General features: G+C 45.4%; 1 protein-coding gene across 1 annotated transcript in view; it reads right to left on the bottom strand.

The window, feature by feature from the left end:
- Positions 1 to 17,252, bottom strand: part of LOC137372405 (protein unc-80 homolog) — a 500,647-nt gene that overhangs the window by 385,567 nt on the left and 97,828 nt on the right. Inside the window, exons 11-13 of the mRNA XM_068036292.1 lie at positions 15,201 to 15,341; positions 12,598 to 12,866; positions 1,654 to 1,989 (exon numbers count right to left, since the gene is read on the bottom strand). Coding sequence (XP_067892393.1) covers positions 1,654 to 1,989; positions 12,598 to 12,866; positions 15,201 to 15,341 — 746 coding nt within the window. The remainder of the gene's footprint in view (positions 1 to 1,653; positions 1,990 to 12,597; positions 12,867 to 15,200; positions 15,342 to 17,252) is intronic.

Below are 17,252 nucleotides of genomic sequence, written 5' to 3'. Positions count from 1 at the left end.
CCAGCACTTTCTGCTTTGTTGCCAGATTGACAGCAGCCCCACTCTTCAGCAGTCAGGTAAGTATTTCTTTGACAGCTGTTGGGAAGCAGGTGTTGGGGTGCTTTAAATAAGGCCCCAGTACCTGCTGCACAGTTGTCAAAATGTGTCTCACTGCGCCGAATGTCCCGCCTCTCTCCACGTAATACGGGGGGGGGGGGGGGGTGGCTCGGCGTAGTGATGATAATGAGCCCCCCGCGAAATATCGTGGGGGTTCTGTGGCGGCTGCTAAATGCGGGCACCCCGCTGAGATTATAGGGTGCCGCAGCGCAGCGCCCGAATAAAATTCAGGCCATAGAATGGAGGAGGGAACATCAATTCAATCTGTGACATGATGACATTGGACTGAATTTTACAGATCTCCCGACACCAGGGGTCGTGATGGGAGGTGGGGGGAGGCAGGAAAACGACTCCGAGAGAGGGCTGCCATGCACCCTGACGCTGGGAGGGCCCGGCCCGATATTGCTGGCCGCGGTGAGGCCTCATGGCACCCCCACCACCCCCTGCCGCTCGGCAATGGGACCGCCATTAACATATTTAAATAAATTTAAATTAATGAATTAAGTACATTTACGTCCCCGCTGTCTGTCCCGGTGTGACCTTCGTGCCGGTGGCCGGCACTCCCACGCTTTCGGATCCCCGTCCGGGGAACCGAGGCGGAACACTGGTGGGGACTGGGGAGGAGATAAGTTTCTCAGTGCGAGGGGCTAGGAGGGGAACAAGGCCAAAGTCATATCATCAGTGTAGGGGACAGTGGGAAGGGTTATAGTGTAAAGATAATGCAATTAGTGGGGGCAAAGGTCAGGTGGACAAGCTAAGTATGTTGGGGGGTGGAAGAAGGCAAGTAATTAATTCTATGGTTATTGGGGGGTGGGAGAGGAGCAAGATGAATTTATTTAATTTTTTAAAATCAATGTATATTTAAACATTTAAATTGAACGGTAGTGCTCGAAGCCTGCGCACAGGCAGCTGACGCCATTTCCGGGGGCAGAGAGCCTGCACCCCACTCCATGTCATTGGGATTGCAGTGGCTCTGCGACGTGTGGCCCGCACAGGCGGGCACAGTGGTGGGACTGTAAATTTTAGCCCATTATATTTTTAGCCGCTGCAATTTTTTTTCTTCACTTTTTTGTTTCATTTTAGTTTTAATAAATGCTTGGTAATTTGTTCCGAAATTTGGAAGAAAAATCATGCTTGTGCTCTGACATGTAATACAACAAAAGAATTTTATATTAGGCTGTTCCAGGAATTAAGCCTGCCTCAAGTTCCAAATAACATGATGGTGCTGTATAAATTAACATGTGCATTGAACAGTAGAGTTTCTTCAAAATAAGCTCCATAAACAGAATAATTTTCTAAACAAAACATTTACTTCTTCACTTTGTATATCTCTAACACATGTGGAGACACACTTAAAAATTAAAACTGCAGCTACTCTCTATTTTAATGAGAGTCCAGAACACTTGCACTGCAATCCCCAATTACTGCTCTTTTTATCAATAACCACAAAATTGACAATTAAAAGGACCGAATCCCTGATTAGTTTATTGGTAAGAAATGTTATATTTCACAAACTTTGCAACTTTTGAAAGCCAATTATAGAAAACAACAACAAACCTGCTCCTGATTTTTGCTTTTTTTGTCTCCATCATCTCCTCCTCCTCCACCTCCGCTACCATCTCCGCCTCCACTTGCACTTGCACTTGCATTTCCATCGTCTGGTGCAGCTGCAAATGCACTGGATGATTCTCCTGGTGCTCCTCGCTGGCTGACTGTTTCTTTCTGCCATTTCTCATCTGTATTATTATCCTTATTTTCTTCAATCTTGTAATTCTTATCCACTGATGGAACCACCTCCAGCTGCAGCAGGCAGTCAATGATGTTAAGCCCCACATCACATATACGAGAACTGATATCATGGTTAAGCACCACGAACAAAGCTTTTAGAATGACCTAAAAATGTAAAAAAAAGTAGTTAATTTACAAATACAATACCAAGCATTGTGACATTACACATAGTTGAATAGTTAAAATTATGTAAAGATCCTCATTTAAAAGTAAAGGAATCAGCATGGTTGTTAATGAGAATCCTTTGACTAATATAAACAAATGTATTTGGCACTCTCAAGATAGTTCTGCATTAAAAACAAAGCAAAGATTTGAGGATAGGGTTTTTGGCTGCTTCTACTGGTTTTGGGCCAAGATTCCAACACAATCAGCCAAACCAGTACAGAGGATCAAGGAATTTAAAACAGAAATAAGTTACATCCAAAAAAACACTTCTGCCCGTATTTTCTGCTGGTTCAAGATCCAGTTTGCCCGAATCTGACAGCGACCACAAAACTGGCCATGGCCCTCGTTCGAATTTGTCAGATTGCATGGTTTGGGAAGGGTCTTCAAATCACACTCATTATTTTAGGTGCAAAGGCACAAGTAGGCACATTTTAAAAAGCTTTCCATATCAAAAAATATTGGCAGAACTTTGCAGTCAGTGATGAAGCAAGGGCGACCGCCACTGATCTCGAAGAAAGTCGCACTGAGAGATCTAGAAGTCTTTGTGGTGAGAGCTTTAACTCGCCTGACATGCAACTGAATGTACTATAATTTAACAGGGTTTTACGTCAAACGGCGATTATGTCATCAAGCTGTCCGAGCAGCCAATCACACTGGGGGAGGTGGGGGGGGGGGGGTGGGGGAGGGGGGTGCAGTCCACAGTGCAGCCTGTGGCAGAGCAGTGAATGACAGACCACAACATGGACTTCCACATTAATTTGGGCTTGCGCTAAATCCTGAAGTTGTAGTCAATTCGGAGGGACAACAGCAGTGAACGCTGACAGTTCACCGTAAACCACCGACCCCCCCCCCCCCCACCCCCAAATTCAGGGCCCTCTAATTAACTAAGAAACTGACTACTGTGCAATAATAAAAATATTTAATGGTTCAGTATAGTTTTTTTTAAGTCATTTTCAGTGATTTCAAATCAGGGTACTCACAAGTAGGGGTACATTCTCACTAAAAATGCTTATTTTTGCTGATAAACCCATTTTCAGCTGCATTGATAAAACTAGACCACATTGCCACTCTTAATTACATTACACAATACATTTTTGATGGAAAGAAAAAATGAACAGTTGCATTCTACTACACTACCCAATTGCACTGGTTCATGGAAGACTTTATGTTGATTGTGCCAATGAATTTTAGCAGAAACTTGAATTATAACCTAACCAGTGCAATTTCAAGTGCATTTTGGGCACAATTTCCCATTTGTGCCCAAAGTGGAAACTCTATTGCAACTTTTTTTTCGAACCACGCAAAGGAAGATGGTTGTGGTTGTTGGAGGCCAATCATCTCAGTCCCAGGACACTGTTCCTCAGGGTAGTGTCCTAGGCCCAATCATCTTCAGCTGCTTCATCAATGACTTTCCCTCCATCATAAGGTCAGAAGTGGGGATGTTCGCTGATGATTGCACAATGTTCAGTTCCATTCACGACTCATCAGATACTGAAGCAGTCCGTGTCCATATGCAGCAACACCTGGACAACATTCAGGCTTGGGCTGATAAGTGGCAAGTAACATTCATTCCACACAGATGCCAGGCAATGACCATCTCCAACAAGAGAGAATCTAACCATCTCCCCATGATATTCAATGGCATTACCATCGCTGAATCCACACTATCAACATCCTGGCAGTTACCATTGACCAGACACTCAACTGGAGCAACCGTATAAGTACAGTGGCTACAAGAGCAGGTCAGACACTGGGAATTCTGCAGCAGGTAACCCACCTCCTGACTCCCCAAAGCTTGTCCTCCATCCACAAGGCACAAGTCAGGGGTGTGATGGAATACTCTTCACTTGCCTGGATGAGTGCAGCTCCAACAATGCTCAGGAAGTTCGACACCATCCATGACAAAGCAGCCTGCTTGATCGACAACCCATCCACCACCTTAAACATTTACTCCCTCCATCACGGATACATAGTGGCAGCATTGTGTACCATCTACAAGATGCACTACAGAAACTCAGCACGCCTCCTTCGAGAGCACCTTCCAAACCTGCAACCTCTTCCACCTCGCAGGACAAAGACAGCAGGGAACACCACCATGTGCAAGTTCCCCTCCAAGTCACACACCATCCTGACTTGCAAATATATCACCATTCCTTCACTGTAACTGGATCAAAATCCTGGGACTCCTTCCCTCACAGCACTGTGGGTGTACCCACACCAGATGGACTGCAGCGGTTCAAAAAGACAACTCACCACCATCTCCTCAAGGGCAATTTAGGGATGGGCAACAAATTCTGGCCTTGCTAGCAACACACAGATCCCATGGAAGAGTAAAAAAAAACACAACCGCCTTCCTCTGTGCTAGGTATAACTCCAACCAGTGGAGAAATTTCTCCCGATTCCCGTTGACTTCAGTTTTACTAGGGCTCTTTGATGCCACACTTGATCAAATGCCATCTGAGTTCCCTTGAAAACATGCCGTGATATCATGCATTTGAGCAGCATTGTGTGATAGCACATTAGTTGAAGACAGTGGTTTGGTTTCCCATATGGCTGAGATCATAACAGCTGCAGTATTGTGGGAATTAAATTTGGAAGTAGACTGATCACTAACTCACTTTAGGGTGCATCTCAGCTGGCAGCTTTGAACTCTGTTGGTGGAGGTCTTCATGCCCCATGAAGAGCAAGGGAATTGGAACAAAAATAGAGATTCACATCCTTACAAATATAATGAAATCTTACTGTCTTAATTTTTCTTCAGTGGAGTCCAAGTAATATTTCAGGCCGTAAATAGTCCAACCCTTCCAAATTATTTTTGATTGCAAACATGCATTATGAATATTCATTCATCGGTGCTTTATCTATGCTGCCCCCATCTAACTCAAGTTGTAACATCATCTCTGCCAAGGCAACATTGGTTTGACTTCTATCTCATTACACTTCAAACTATGGGATGTTCTCTGCAGGATATTTAAGCACACAAAATGTTTGACTTAAAGCCTACAAGTAGAGTAGGATAAGTATGTATAATGTGGTTTATTTGCAATTCAATAAGTTATATGCCTTAAAAATGATTTAGGACAATTGGCACGTACCTTATAAAACTGTCTGGCATGTGATGTGTCATATACGTCACCAGTAATGGACAGTCCTTTGAATTAAGCTTGTGCTGTCATTTGTCAAGCTACATAGGATTTGAATTTAAGGTGGAAGCTCAAACAGGTGATCAAATAGCAGTGCCTTTCTCTCCCTGCAGTGTACCATCGATTTAAGTGCTGTGGGTTGATTGTCCTTCAGATCAAATTATCTACCCTTTGTTTTCTGACCATTGCTTATAATGAAGTATGACTCCAACCAGTAGAGAGTTTCCCCCTTGATTCCCATTGACTTTGCTTTGGCTAGGGTTCCTTGATGCCACACTCGGTCAAATGCTTCCTTGATATCAAGGGGAGTGACTCTCAACTCACCTCTGGATTTCGACTCTTTTGTTCATGTTTGGGCCAAGGTTGTAATGAGGTCAGGAGCTGAGTGGTCCTGGCGGAACCCAAACTGAGCATCAGTGAGCAAGTTTTCCTGTTTAAGTGGCGCTTGATAGCACTGTCAACGACACCTTCCATCACTTTGCTGATGATCGAGAGTGGACCGATGGGGCGGTAATTGGCTGGATTGGATTTGTGTTACTTTTTGTGGAAAGGACATATCTGGGCAATTTTCTACATTGTTGGGTAGATGCCAGATGGCTAGGGGCACGGCTAGTTCTGCAGCACGTCTTCAGTACTACAGCAGGGATGTCGTCAGGACCCACAACCTTTCAGTATCTCGTGCCTTCAGCCATTTCTTGATATCAAGTGGAGTGAATTGGATTGGCTGAAGACTGGCATCTGTGATGCTCGAACCTCAGGAGGAGGCCGAGATGGATCATCCACTTGGCACTTTTGGCTGAACAGGTTGCAAATGCTTCAGCCTTTTCTTTTGCACTGATTTGCTGGGCTCCCCATCATTGATGATGGGGATATTTGTGGAGCCTGATCCTCCTGTTAGTTGTTTAATTATCCACTACCATTCATGACTGTATCTGGCGGGACTGCAGAGCTTTGATTAGATCCATTGGTTAGCTTAGCTCTGTCTATCGCATGCTGCTTATGCTGTTTGGCATGCAGGTAGTTATGTGTTGTAGCTTCACCGGGTCGACACTTCATTTTTAGGTGTGGCTGGTGCTGCTCCTGGTATGCTCTCTTGCACTCCTCACTGAACCAGGATTGATCCCCTGGCTTGATGGTAATGGTAGAATGAGGGATATGCCAGGCCATGAGGTTACAGATTGTGTTTGAGTACAATTCTGCTACTGCTGATGGTCCACAGCGCCTCATGGATGCCCAGTTTTGAGCTGCCAAATCTGTTCTGAATATATCCCATTTAGCACAGTGGTAGTGCCACACCACACAATGGAGTGTATCCTTAGTGTGAACACAGGACTTCATTTTGACAAGGATTGTGTGGTGGTCTCTCATACCAATACTGTCATGGACACCTGCAACAGGTAGATTGGTGAGGATAAGGTCTGGTAGGTTTTTCCCTCTTGTTGGTTCCCTCACCACCTGCCACAAGCCCAATCTAGAAGATATGTCCTTCAGACTCAGCCCGTTTGGTCACTAGTGGTGCTACTGAGCCACTCTTGGCGATGGTCATTGAAGTCCCCCAACCAGAGTACATTCTGTGCCCTTGCCACCCTCAGTGCTTCTTCCAAGTGGTGTTCAACATGGAGGATACTGATTCAGCTGAGGGAGGACAATCATCTCAGCCCTGGGACATCACTGCAGGAATTCCTCAGGGCAGTGTCCTACAGCCAACCATCTTCAGATGCTTCATCAGTGGCATTCGCTCCATCAAAAGATCATAAGTGGGGATGTTCATTAATAATTGTATTTTTCAGTTCCGTTTGCAATTCCTCAGAAAATTAAGCAGTCTGTGCCCGCATGCAGCAAGACCTGGACAACGTTCAGGCTTGGGCTGATAAATGGCAAGTAACATTTGCACCACTCATGTGCGAGGCAATGAACAACGCTAACAAAAGAAAGTTCAACAACCTTCTCTTGACATTCAATGGGATCACCATCTTCAGCTACCCCCACTATAAATATCCTGGGCTTACCATTGACCAGAAACCTAATCGGGCCAGCCACACGTGGCTATAAAAGCAGATCAGAAGCTGGGTATGGGTATTCTATACCAAGTGACTCATTTCCTGACCCCCACAATGCCTTTCCACTGCCTAGCGGGCACATGTCAGGAGTGTGATGGAATACTCTCCACTTGCCTGGAAGAGTGCAGCTCCGACAGTACTTACGAAACTCACGCTTCCAGGACAAAGCAGATCGCTTGATCAACACCCTTGTCAACCACCTTAAACATTCACTCCCTCTACCACCAGCGCAACTCCCCATGCTTCTTTAATAGAACCTTTTAAATCCTCAACCTAAACTGCCTAGAAGGACAAGCACAGCAGGCACTGGGGAACATCACCACCTCCAACTTCCCCTCCAAGTCACACACCATCCTAACTTTGAAATGTATTGCCGTTCCTTCATTGTTGCTAGATCAAAATTTTGGAACTCCCTACATAGCAATATGGGAGCACCTTTATCTCACGAACAGCAGAGGTTCAAGGCGGCAGCTCACCAGTACCTTCTCCAGGTCAACTGGAGACGGGCCATAAATAATAGCCTTTCCACCTATGCCCATATCCCACGTATGATTAAGTAAGTTAAAAAAACCTCAAGAATAATGTAAATCATCACACCTATATTAGCCCTCATTGACAACATACAGCTGCATGATGGTAAAATCTTTTGCTCCAGTTTATTTTTAGCAGAAGCTTTTTGTGTATATCAACTAGGTCTGATTGCACTCCATGTCACTGACTTGTAATAATGATCACATTGTAGTATTAATGATTGCTGTTTCACTACAGAATGCTCATCATTCTGCAAAGCAACTGATTGGAATCATCTTGTGAGCAAGTATTATGACAAAATCTATAACCTGTGATCCATATTCAAATTTCCCATATAAGTAACTATACACATTTTCCTGTGCTATATAAACAACTTAAAAATCTATTAAATACATGCATAGCAGAAAATAAAATTCAACCACATAATAGCAATGCTTTCTACCTCTCTATAACATTTTCTGTTACATACTTTGAAGCCAGCTCTTAATTTACCTTATGTGCACAGTGACCACAGCTTCTTGATTGAGTTTGCTCCTGCTAATTGAAAACCAATTATCCTGCAGCTCAAATGAAGCAATTTTAATAAAACACCACAAGAGGCATTTTTTGTATGAATTCAATTCAAATTAGCAGAAAATTTGAAATAAGCAACTTCAAATTAAGAGTTTCTTTTGGGCCTCCTTATCTCGAGAGACAATGGATACGCGCCTGGAGGTGGTCAGTGGTTTGTGAAGCAGCGCCTGGAGTGGCTATAAAGGCCAATTCTGGAGTGACAGGCTCTTCCACAGGTGCTGCAGAGAAATTTGTTTGTTGGGGCTGTTGCACAGTTGGCTCTCCCCTTGCGCCTCTGTCTTTTTTCCTGCCAACTACTAAGTCTCTTCGACTCGCCACAATTTAGCCCTGTCTTTATGGCTGCCCGCCAGCTCTGGCGAATGCTGGCAACTGACTCCCACGACTTGTGATCAATGTCACACGATTTCATGTCGCGTTTGCAGACGTCTTTATAACGGAGACATGGACGGCCGGTGGGTCTGATACCAGTGGCGAGCTCGCTGTACAATGTGTCTTTGGGGATCCTGCCATCTTCCATGCGGCTCACATGGCCAAGCCATCTCAAGCGCCGCTGACTCAGTAGTGTGTATAAGCTGGGGGTGTTGGCCGCTTCAAGGACTTCTGTGTTGGAGATATAGTCCTGCCACCTGATGCCAAGTATTCTCCGAAGGCAGCGAAGATGGAATGAATTGAGACGTCGCTCTTGGCTGGCATACGTTGTCCAGGCCTCGCTGCCGTAGAGCAAGGTACTGAGGACACAGGCCTGATACACTCGGACTTTTGTGTTCCGTGTCAGTGCGCCATTTTCCCACACTCTCTTGGCCAGTCTGGACATAGCAGTGGAAGCCTTACCCATGCGCTTGTTGATTTCTGCATCTAGAGACAGGTTACTGGTGATAGTTGAGCCTAGGTAGGTGAACTCTTGAACCACTTCCAGAGCGTGGTCGCCAATATTGATGGATGGAGCATTTCTGACATCCTGCCCCATGATGTTCGTTTTCTTGAGGCTGATGGTTAGGCCAAATTCATTGCAGGCAGACGCAAACCTGTCGATGAGACTCTGCAGGCATTCTTCAGTGTGAGATGTTAAAGCAGCATCGTCAGCAAAGAGGAGTTCTCTGATGAGGACTTTCCGTACTTTGGACTTCGCTCTTAGACGGGCAAGGTTGAACAACCTGCCCCCTGATCTTGTGTGGAGGAAAATTCCTTCTTCAGAGGATTTGAACGCATGTGAAAGCAGCAGGGAGAAGAAAATCCCAAAAAGTGTGGGTGCGAGAACACAGCCCTGTTTCACACCACTCAGGATAGGAAAGGGCTCTGATGAGGAGCCACCATGTTGAATTGTGCCTTTCATATTGTCATGGAATGAGGTGATGATACTTAGTAGCTTTGGTGGACATCCGATCTTTTCTAGTAGTCTGAAGAGACCACGTCTGCTGACGAGGTCAAAGGCTTTGGTGAGATCAATGAAAGCAATGTAGAGGGGCATCTGTTGTTCACGGCATTTCTCCTGTATCTGACGAAGGGAGAACAGCATGTCAATAGTCGATCTCTCTGCACGAAAGCCACACTGTGCCTCAGGGTAGACGCGCTCGGCCAGCTTCTGGAGCCTGTTCAGAGCGACTTGAGCAAAGACTTTCCCCACTATGCTGAGCAGGGAGATTCCACGGTAGTTGTTGCAGTCACCGCGGTCACCTTTGTTTTTATAGAGGGTGATGATGTTGGCATCGCGCATGTCCTGGGGTACTGCTCCCTCGTCCCAGCACAGGCATAGCAGTTCATGTAGTGCTGAGAGTATAGCAGGCTTGGCACTCTTGATTATTTCAGGGGTAATGCTGTCCTTCCCAGGGGCTTTTCCGCTGGCTAGGGAATCAATGGCATCACTGAGTTCCGATTTGGTTGGCTGTATGTCCAGCTCATCCATGACTGGTAGAGGCTGGGCTGCATTGAGGGCAGTCTCAGTGACAGCATTCTCCCTGGAGTACAGTTCTAGGTAGTGCTCAACCCAGCGGTCCATCTGTTTGCGTTGGTCAGTGATTATGTCCCCCGATTTAGATTTGAGGGGGGTGATCTTCTTGATGGTTGGCCCAAGAGCTCTCTTCATGCCATCATACATTCCTCTGATGTTTCCGGTGTCTGAGGCCAGCTGAATATGACTGCATAGGTGTTGCCAGTAGTCGTTTGCGCAACGCCTAGCTGTTCTTTGTGCAGTACTTCTGGCTGCTTTAAGTGCTGCGGATGTTAAATCGCTGGGGGCTTTCTTGTAGTTCAAAAGTGCAATGCGCTTAGCGGCTATGACAGGTTCCAGCTCTTCATTATGAGATTGAAACCAGTCTGCATTTCTCTTCGCACTTTTGCCGTAGGTGGTCAAAGCTGACTCATAGATGGCGTCTCTGATGTGGGCCCACTTGGTCTCAGCATCCCCTGTGGGAGTGTTTTGAAGGGCTGTTACAAGTGAATTTAGAAATTTTTGTAACAGCTGTGGGTGAGAAATTCTGCTCGTGTTGATGCGCGGGCGGCCCTTCTGCTTGGAATGATGCAACTTCTTTGGTCTGAGTCTAACCTTGCTGCACACCAGGGAGTGGTCGGTGTCGCAGTCCGCACTGTGGAAGCTGCGTGTGATTTGAACACTGTTTAAGGCGGCTCGCCTTGTGACAATGAGGTCTAGCTGGTGCCAACGACGTGATCTTGGGTGCCTCCATGAAACCTGGTGACAGGGTTTAGTGTGAAAGAACGAGTTGGTGATGCAGAGGTTATGATAGGTACACAACTCAAGCAGTCTCTGCCCGTTCTCATTCATCCTTCCAACGCCATAGCGCCCAAGGCAGGAGGGCCATGAGTCATGGTCGGCCCCAACCCTGGCATTAAAGTCCCCCAGCAGGAATAGGTGTTCGGTGTTGGGGATGCTGCTAATGATGTTATGGAGTTTGTTCATAGAACTGGTCTTTAGCTTCAGGTGCGGAACAGAGTGTTGGAGCATAGATGCTGAGTAGGTGTACTGGACCAGAGGTGGTGAGCAGTCGGATGGACAGTATGCGTTCCGAGCCATTTGAGGGAGGCTCTATCATGCTGAGCAAGGAGTTTCTGATGGCGAAGCCCACTCCATGCTGTCTTGGTTCTTCAGGATCCCTGCCCTGCCAGAAGAAGGTGTAGTCTTGCTCTGCTAGAGAGCCACTCGCGGGGAGGCGAGTCTCCTGAAGTGCTGCAATGTCCACATTGAGTCTACTGAGCTCGTTGTTAATGATGGCGGTCTTCCGAGAATCGTTGATTTGTGTAAGGTCTTCCGACAGGCCAGGACACATAGTTCTGACGTTCCAGCTTGCAAAGCGAAGGGCTGGTACCTTCTTTCCTTTTTTCATGTTGTTTGGTGCGGTGTATCAGTCCACCTTTCGGGCAATGACCCTGAGCTCCAAGCACCCATTGAAGCAGGCAGACTGTGGCGGGACAGAACCTTATTGACCGGGGGCTGCCCGGTTTGAGGCGGGCGGTAGCTGTCCAGTGAGGTGCAATGACCTCTCCCACCGACAAAGGCAACCCGTGGCGCCCAGTTTCTACGCCAATTTATCTGGACTTATAACCCGTAACTGCTGCCTTCCGTGTTGTTTCAGTCGCTGTGAGGCAACTATGGAGTGACCTCTCCATGGCGCATGCCTGGGCAAATTTATGGAGGTTGAGAGTTGCCCAGTCGTCAAAACCCCCCTCTCGGCCTTTCTGGTGGGGTCCAAAGGAGTGCAGGACACGACGTTTGGCACCAGTATGGCTGCAGGAACTGCCGGAAACATGCCAAAGGTGACACATGACCGCCTACGGGGTTCCGCTCCGGATTTTCTGTTAGGGTTTACTCCCTTAGCCTTGGTCTCTCCCGAGACGCCCACAAGGCAGTGGGGTTGTTGGGGCCCCTACACAGGTGTAGGATGGTGCCGGTGGGAGGAGGGGATGCAAGGGGGAGGGGTAGAGGGAGGGGGTGGGGGGGGGTGCAGGGGAAGGGGGTGCGGGGTGAAGATGGTGCGAGGGGGGGGCGGGCTGGGACGGGGTTGTGAGGGGGTGAGCTGAGAGGGTGGAGCAGGGAAGGGGACGGGGGTGGGGGGGGGGGCGTAATTAAGAGTAGACGGGAGATAATCACAAAATAGATACCATTTCTTTAAACATCACATTGGTTTTCTTGAATGATTGAAATTCTGAATCACTGAAATCTTAATTATTCATTGCTCATTGCACTTCCCAAAGCCATGTAACATTCTGTTTTATTCTAAAACATTTACCCCTAGATCAAGCATCCCATTTTTCTTGATGAAATTGTTAGTTCCTTCCATGTTTTCTGTTTCCTCAAGGCTGCTGTAGTTTATACAAGAATCAGTCAGACTGCGGGGCAAGTTGGCACATGCCAGTGGTTCATGGGGTAGTTCAGGTATAGCCACTTGATTACATAGTTTTCGCATGTGTTCACTGAAGAAGTCGGAATACCCTACATTGAAGGAGGCTACTGTGGTGTTGAAAGTGGCTACAGTGATTGTGGAAATCTGTGATCGTACTGCAAAATATAAAATTAAAGATTTCACTTCACAACTTTGAACTCAATAGTTAACATTTTAAACTTAAAACATAATACAACGAGCCTAAATTTCCTTGAATAACATAAATGGCAATGTATGCCACTAATTATGACATTTTGTGCCCCAATCTTTTCATGCAAATTTACTCCAAAATTTCCTGGAAAGCTTACAGCAATCATAATGGCAAATCAGGGACCTCAGAAACGGTGTAACCAATAGTTTACCTTTCTGCATCAATTAAGCAGGTCAATATTGGCATGATCTGAGACTCCGAAACCTGAATTTCAAATCCTTACATTATGCTGAACTGGTTCCCTTGCAGGAAATTATTTGAGATTTAGACACATGCAGCTGCTCGATTTAGTTCCAGGAACATTCCAAATTACAGATTTTTTTCACTATTTATTTCGTAGATGACAATAGTAATTTAAGTTACGTACAAAGTCGCAGAGTAAAGAAACCAGGAGCAATATTGGACTTAATTTTGTTTGTTTCTCAGGTGCAGAAAAAAGGTTCCAATTTTACGAGACTGCATCCTGCAGCGGCTTAAAGTAATCCAGGGGAAACCAGGAAGCTGCTTCAGGTGGCGTGACAGGTGCCAGAAACTTGCCAGAATTAATTAGATAAGGTCCAAGGCCCAGTTTCAGACAGTATGTGCATGCCAAAAACAGGCCTAAACTAATTTTCCCCTCATGTTCACTTTTCATAATGGCATATGGAGGCACTTCAGTGCCTTACAAGTTGCACACAATGTACACTAAACCTAACACACAATGATGAGCAAGAAGCATTTCTCTAGGTTTTAACTAAGAACTAAATGGGGTTGAAAATGTCTACGCCAGTCGCACAAAATAGGCTCGTAGTGAATTGGCAGCCAGTTATTCTACCTTTCTGTGAACCTCAGTGGAAAAATCATCTGCAAATTCACTACAAGCCCATTTCTGCTGCTAGTGTAGGCCAATTTCACCCCCAATATATCAAGAAAGAGCAGAGATTTTTAACTGACGAATTTAAGTCATGTGCTTCTGCTATTATTTTTCAGCCTAATGGCTGCAGTGAGAAAACTAATATAAATCCAGGAAATACATGATAGCCATTGACTTTGCTGGAGTCGGAGCTGTGATAATCAACTTTTCAGTTTCGTTGAGGGTGCTGGAGAGGTGAAATAGCCCCAAGAAATTATGGCGTGGCATAAATAATGGTATAACTTACTTTTGCCAAGATTTCTGGGATTTTTCCATTGGAAAACGAACCTAATAATGTAACTGTTGCATTGCAATGTCTCCAGAAAATTCTGAGCCATTTAATACATTTTGTAATGCATAACAATTTAGAATTTTTTCCAATTAAATTAATATTGTTTTGTCGATGTAGATCACTTTTTAGCTCCCATTAGATCATTTACCATTCCTTAACAAAGGGGCTTTGCCATTGTCACTTCTAAGGTGTTTCAAGAACAGCCTGAGTTCACAAATGGCACAGCTATGGTTAGCACTCATCAGTTAAACACGCCAATGTACAGAATTGAGTTTCACCAGTGCATGGTGCAGGTAGGATCCAATGAAGACAGTAGGACATTTTGAATCTTGATTCATTCAAGCTGATGAAATTTTCTCTTTTTTATTTAAAAAGGGGAATTTTTGTGAAAGGTACATCAATATTGTTCCCACTGGAATTATTTTGCACCATAAATAGAAGTGGATAGAGGTTCCATAAATAGAGGGGGATAGAGGTTCCACTTGGTTCTGCTGGTTTCTTGGTGCAATTTGCCTGAAATTGACACAACCCAAGCAAAAGATCATGGAATGACAAGCACGATCATCTTCAGCACAAATAGAATTTCTGCAATCTTTTCAACTAGGTGAAAACATTGCACTAGAAGTCGGCTCCACATACCAAACTGTCCAAGCCCTCAGGATGAAGTAATCATCATTGGGAGATTCCGCTAATTGTGCTTGTTTGAAGGACTTTCAGGAGGTTCTAAAAATTAAGCTGTTTCTTTTGGGCACATGGACACTAAATAGGCACATTGTAAAAGCTTCTGAATGTAATTTGTTTTTAATTTACTAAGAAACTGACTACTGTACCCCAATACAACTAGCAAATGGTTCTGTACATTTTTTAGAAGTCATTTTCAGTCATTTAAAATTGGGTTACTCACAACTGGTGGACTCACACTGTGATTAAATATGCTTATTTTCCGATTTTCAGCTGTATTAACCAAACTGCACCAAGTTACCACTGGTCAACTATGCCCAAAAACAGAAACTCTACTCCAGGGTGTCTACAGTTTCAACGAACATGCACCTCACCTTCTTTAACTGTATTATCTCCGTGACTGTTGGAGTGATCAGGTATGTCACTCAGCAATGTGTGATGGGAATGGGAATGTTTAGCACTCATACTTTCCATTTCTGTTGCTGTATCTGAACTCCCTCGTCGGGTGAACTTTCCTGTGAAAGAAGAAGAACATTTTTTTAAAATGCATCCATAAAAATCCTCCAAGAAACACAGATTCAAATGCCAGATAAAATAGAAATATAACTTATATGAAACTGTGGCTTGAATTTTATGCCCCCCAGAACAGGGCTGGGATCTGGGGGGGTGGGGGGGGTGGAGTAGAGTGGGAGCCAGAGGATGCCATTCCCGTTGTCTAACCGCCCCTGCTGCTATTTTACCAGTGGCAGGGGAGGTAGCAAACAGGCCCAGGCCTCCTCCTATTACCAGCAGTGGATGGACACTTCAGCACCTGAGGAGGCCACCCAGTAAACCCTGGCAACCTCCTTGTGGGTTGGCGGGGGCCCTACCGATCGGGCACCCAGTGCCCCACAGAGGGCACCCCCAGCATCACAACTGCCCCGACTGAAACACCTCCCCCCACCCTCTCAATCGACACTCCCTGAGTTGCTGGAGCCCAGCAGAATATCCCCCGCGAGGCCTGATCCCCACTTACCTTGTCCAGGGCCTCTTCCATTGTTCCTGGTTCTGGCTGTGTGCAGTCCTAGCAGTGGCCACCACTGCCGGTGATGCTGCTGGAACTGAAGATCTGCCGACAATATGATGGACCAGCAGCTCTTGGAGGCGGAACTTCCTGCCTCAGAGAGGCCAATTAAGGGCCTAAGCCACGTAAAATTGCTGCAGGGCTTCCAGGCTCTGTGGAGACAGGCTTGCCCCAATTTTTTAGCTGGTAGGCAGGCCACAGCTGCAACCTAAAATTCTGGCCTCTTTGTCAGAGGGTTAACACTGGTTCAACGTTGTGATTGACATTTGGCGAAATCCTTAACACAAATCCTTAAGTCTTCAAATTACGCTGTGCAAAGATTATTACTTGGACACTTAATGATATTGGAATGAATTAATTAGTTTGCTATTAAATTATTTTTTAAACAAGTTAATGACTCTATTAAATCAGCTAACTAAGCAATTTAATGACCTCTTTAAACATTATTATACTAATATTTGCAATGCAATTTCAAGGCTTTAGAATATTGAGGGGACACCAAGCACAGATCAAGCAGCTATCAATAGGCAGGGATGGGAAGTTGGCTCAGTATCGACATGGTGAAAGGTCTGGGAGCAAGTTGTTTGGCTCCCTTCTCAGACAACAAAGGTGCACAGTACAGAGGAGGGGTAATAACTTAAATGTAGATAAATGGCAAAAGCTAGTAAGGCAAGTAAAATACCCTTAAATTCCAGAGAACCAGGCTAAATACAATAAGTTGAGAGGGGCAGTGAAGAGGAAAATAAGATTGGCAAAGAGAGAATATGAGAACGGAATGGCAATTAACATAAAACAGAACCCCAAAATTTTCTACCAGCATGTAAATAGCAAGCAGGTAGTAAGAGACAGGGTGAAGTCTAATACTGACAAAGAAGGTGAGGGGCATGGACAGGGTGGATAGGGAGCAGCTGTTCCCTTTAGTTGAAGGGTCAGTTACGAGGGATCACAAATTTAAGGTGAGGGGCAGGAGGTTTAAGGAGGATTTGAGGAAGAACTTTTTTACCCAGAGGGTGGTGACGGTCTGGATTGCCCTTCCCGGGAGGGTGGTAGAGGTGGGTTGCCTCACATCCTTTAAAAAGTACCTGGATGAGCACTTGGCACGTCATAACATTCAAGGCTATGGGCCAAGTGCTGACAAATGGGATTAGGTAGACAGGTCAGGTGTCTTTAATGCATTGCTGCAGACTCGACGAGCCGAAGGGCCTCTTCTGCACTGTATTATTCTGTGATTCTGAAGGTGATATATGCTTCGAGGCACAGGGCAAGGCTAGAATACTTCATGAGTCCAGTGTATTGGTATTTACTAAGGAAGAGGATACTGACAAAGTATCATTAGAAGAGGGAATGGTAGAAGTAATGGAAG

This window comes from Heterodontus francisci, chromosome 7 (assembly GCF_036365525.1).
Source record: "Heterodontus francisci isolate sHetFra1 chromosome 7, sHetFra1.hap1, whole genome shotgun sequence".
Taxonomy (NCBI): Eukaryota; Metazoa; Chordata; class Chondrichthyes; order Heterodontiformes; family Heterodontidae; genus Heterodontus; species Heterodontus francisci.
Note: the sequence above shows the minus strand (reverse complement) of the source record. Positions and strands in the feature narration are given on the sequence as shown.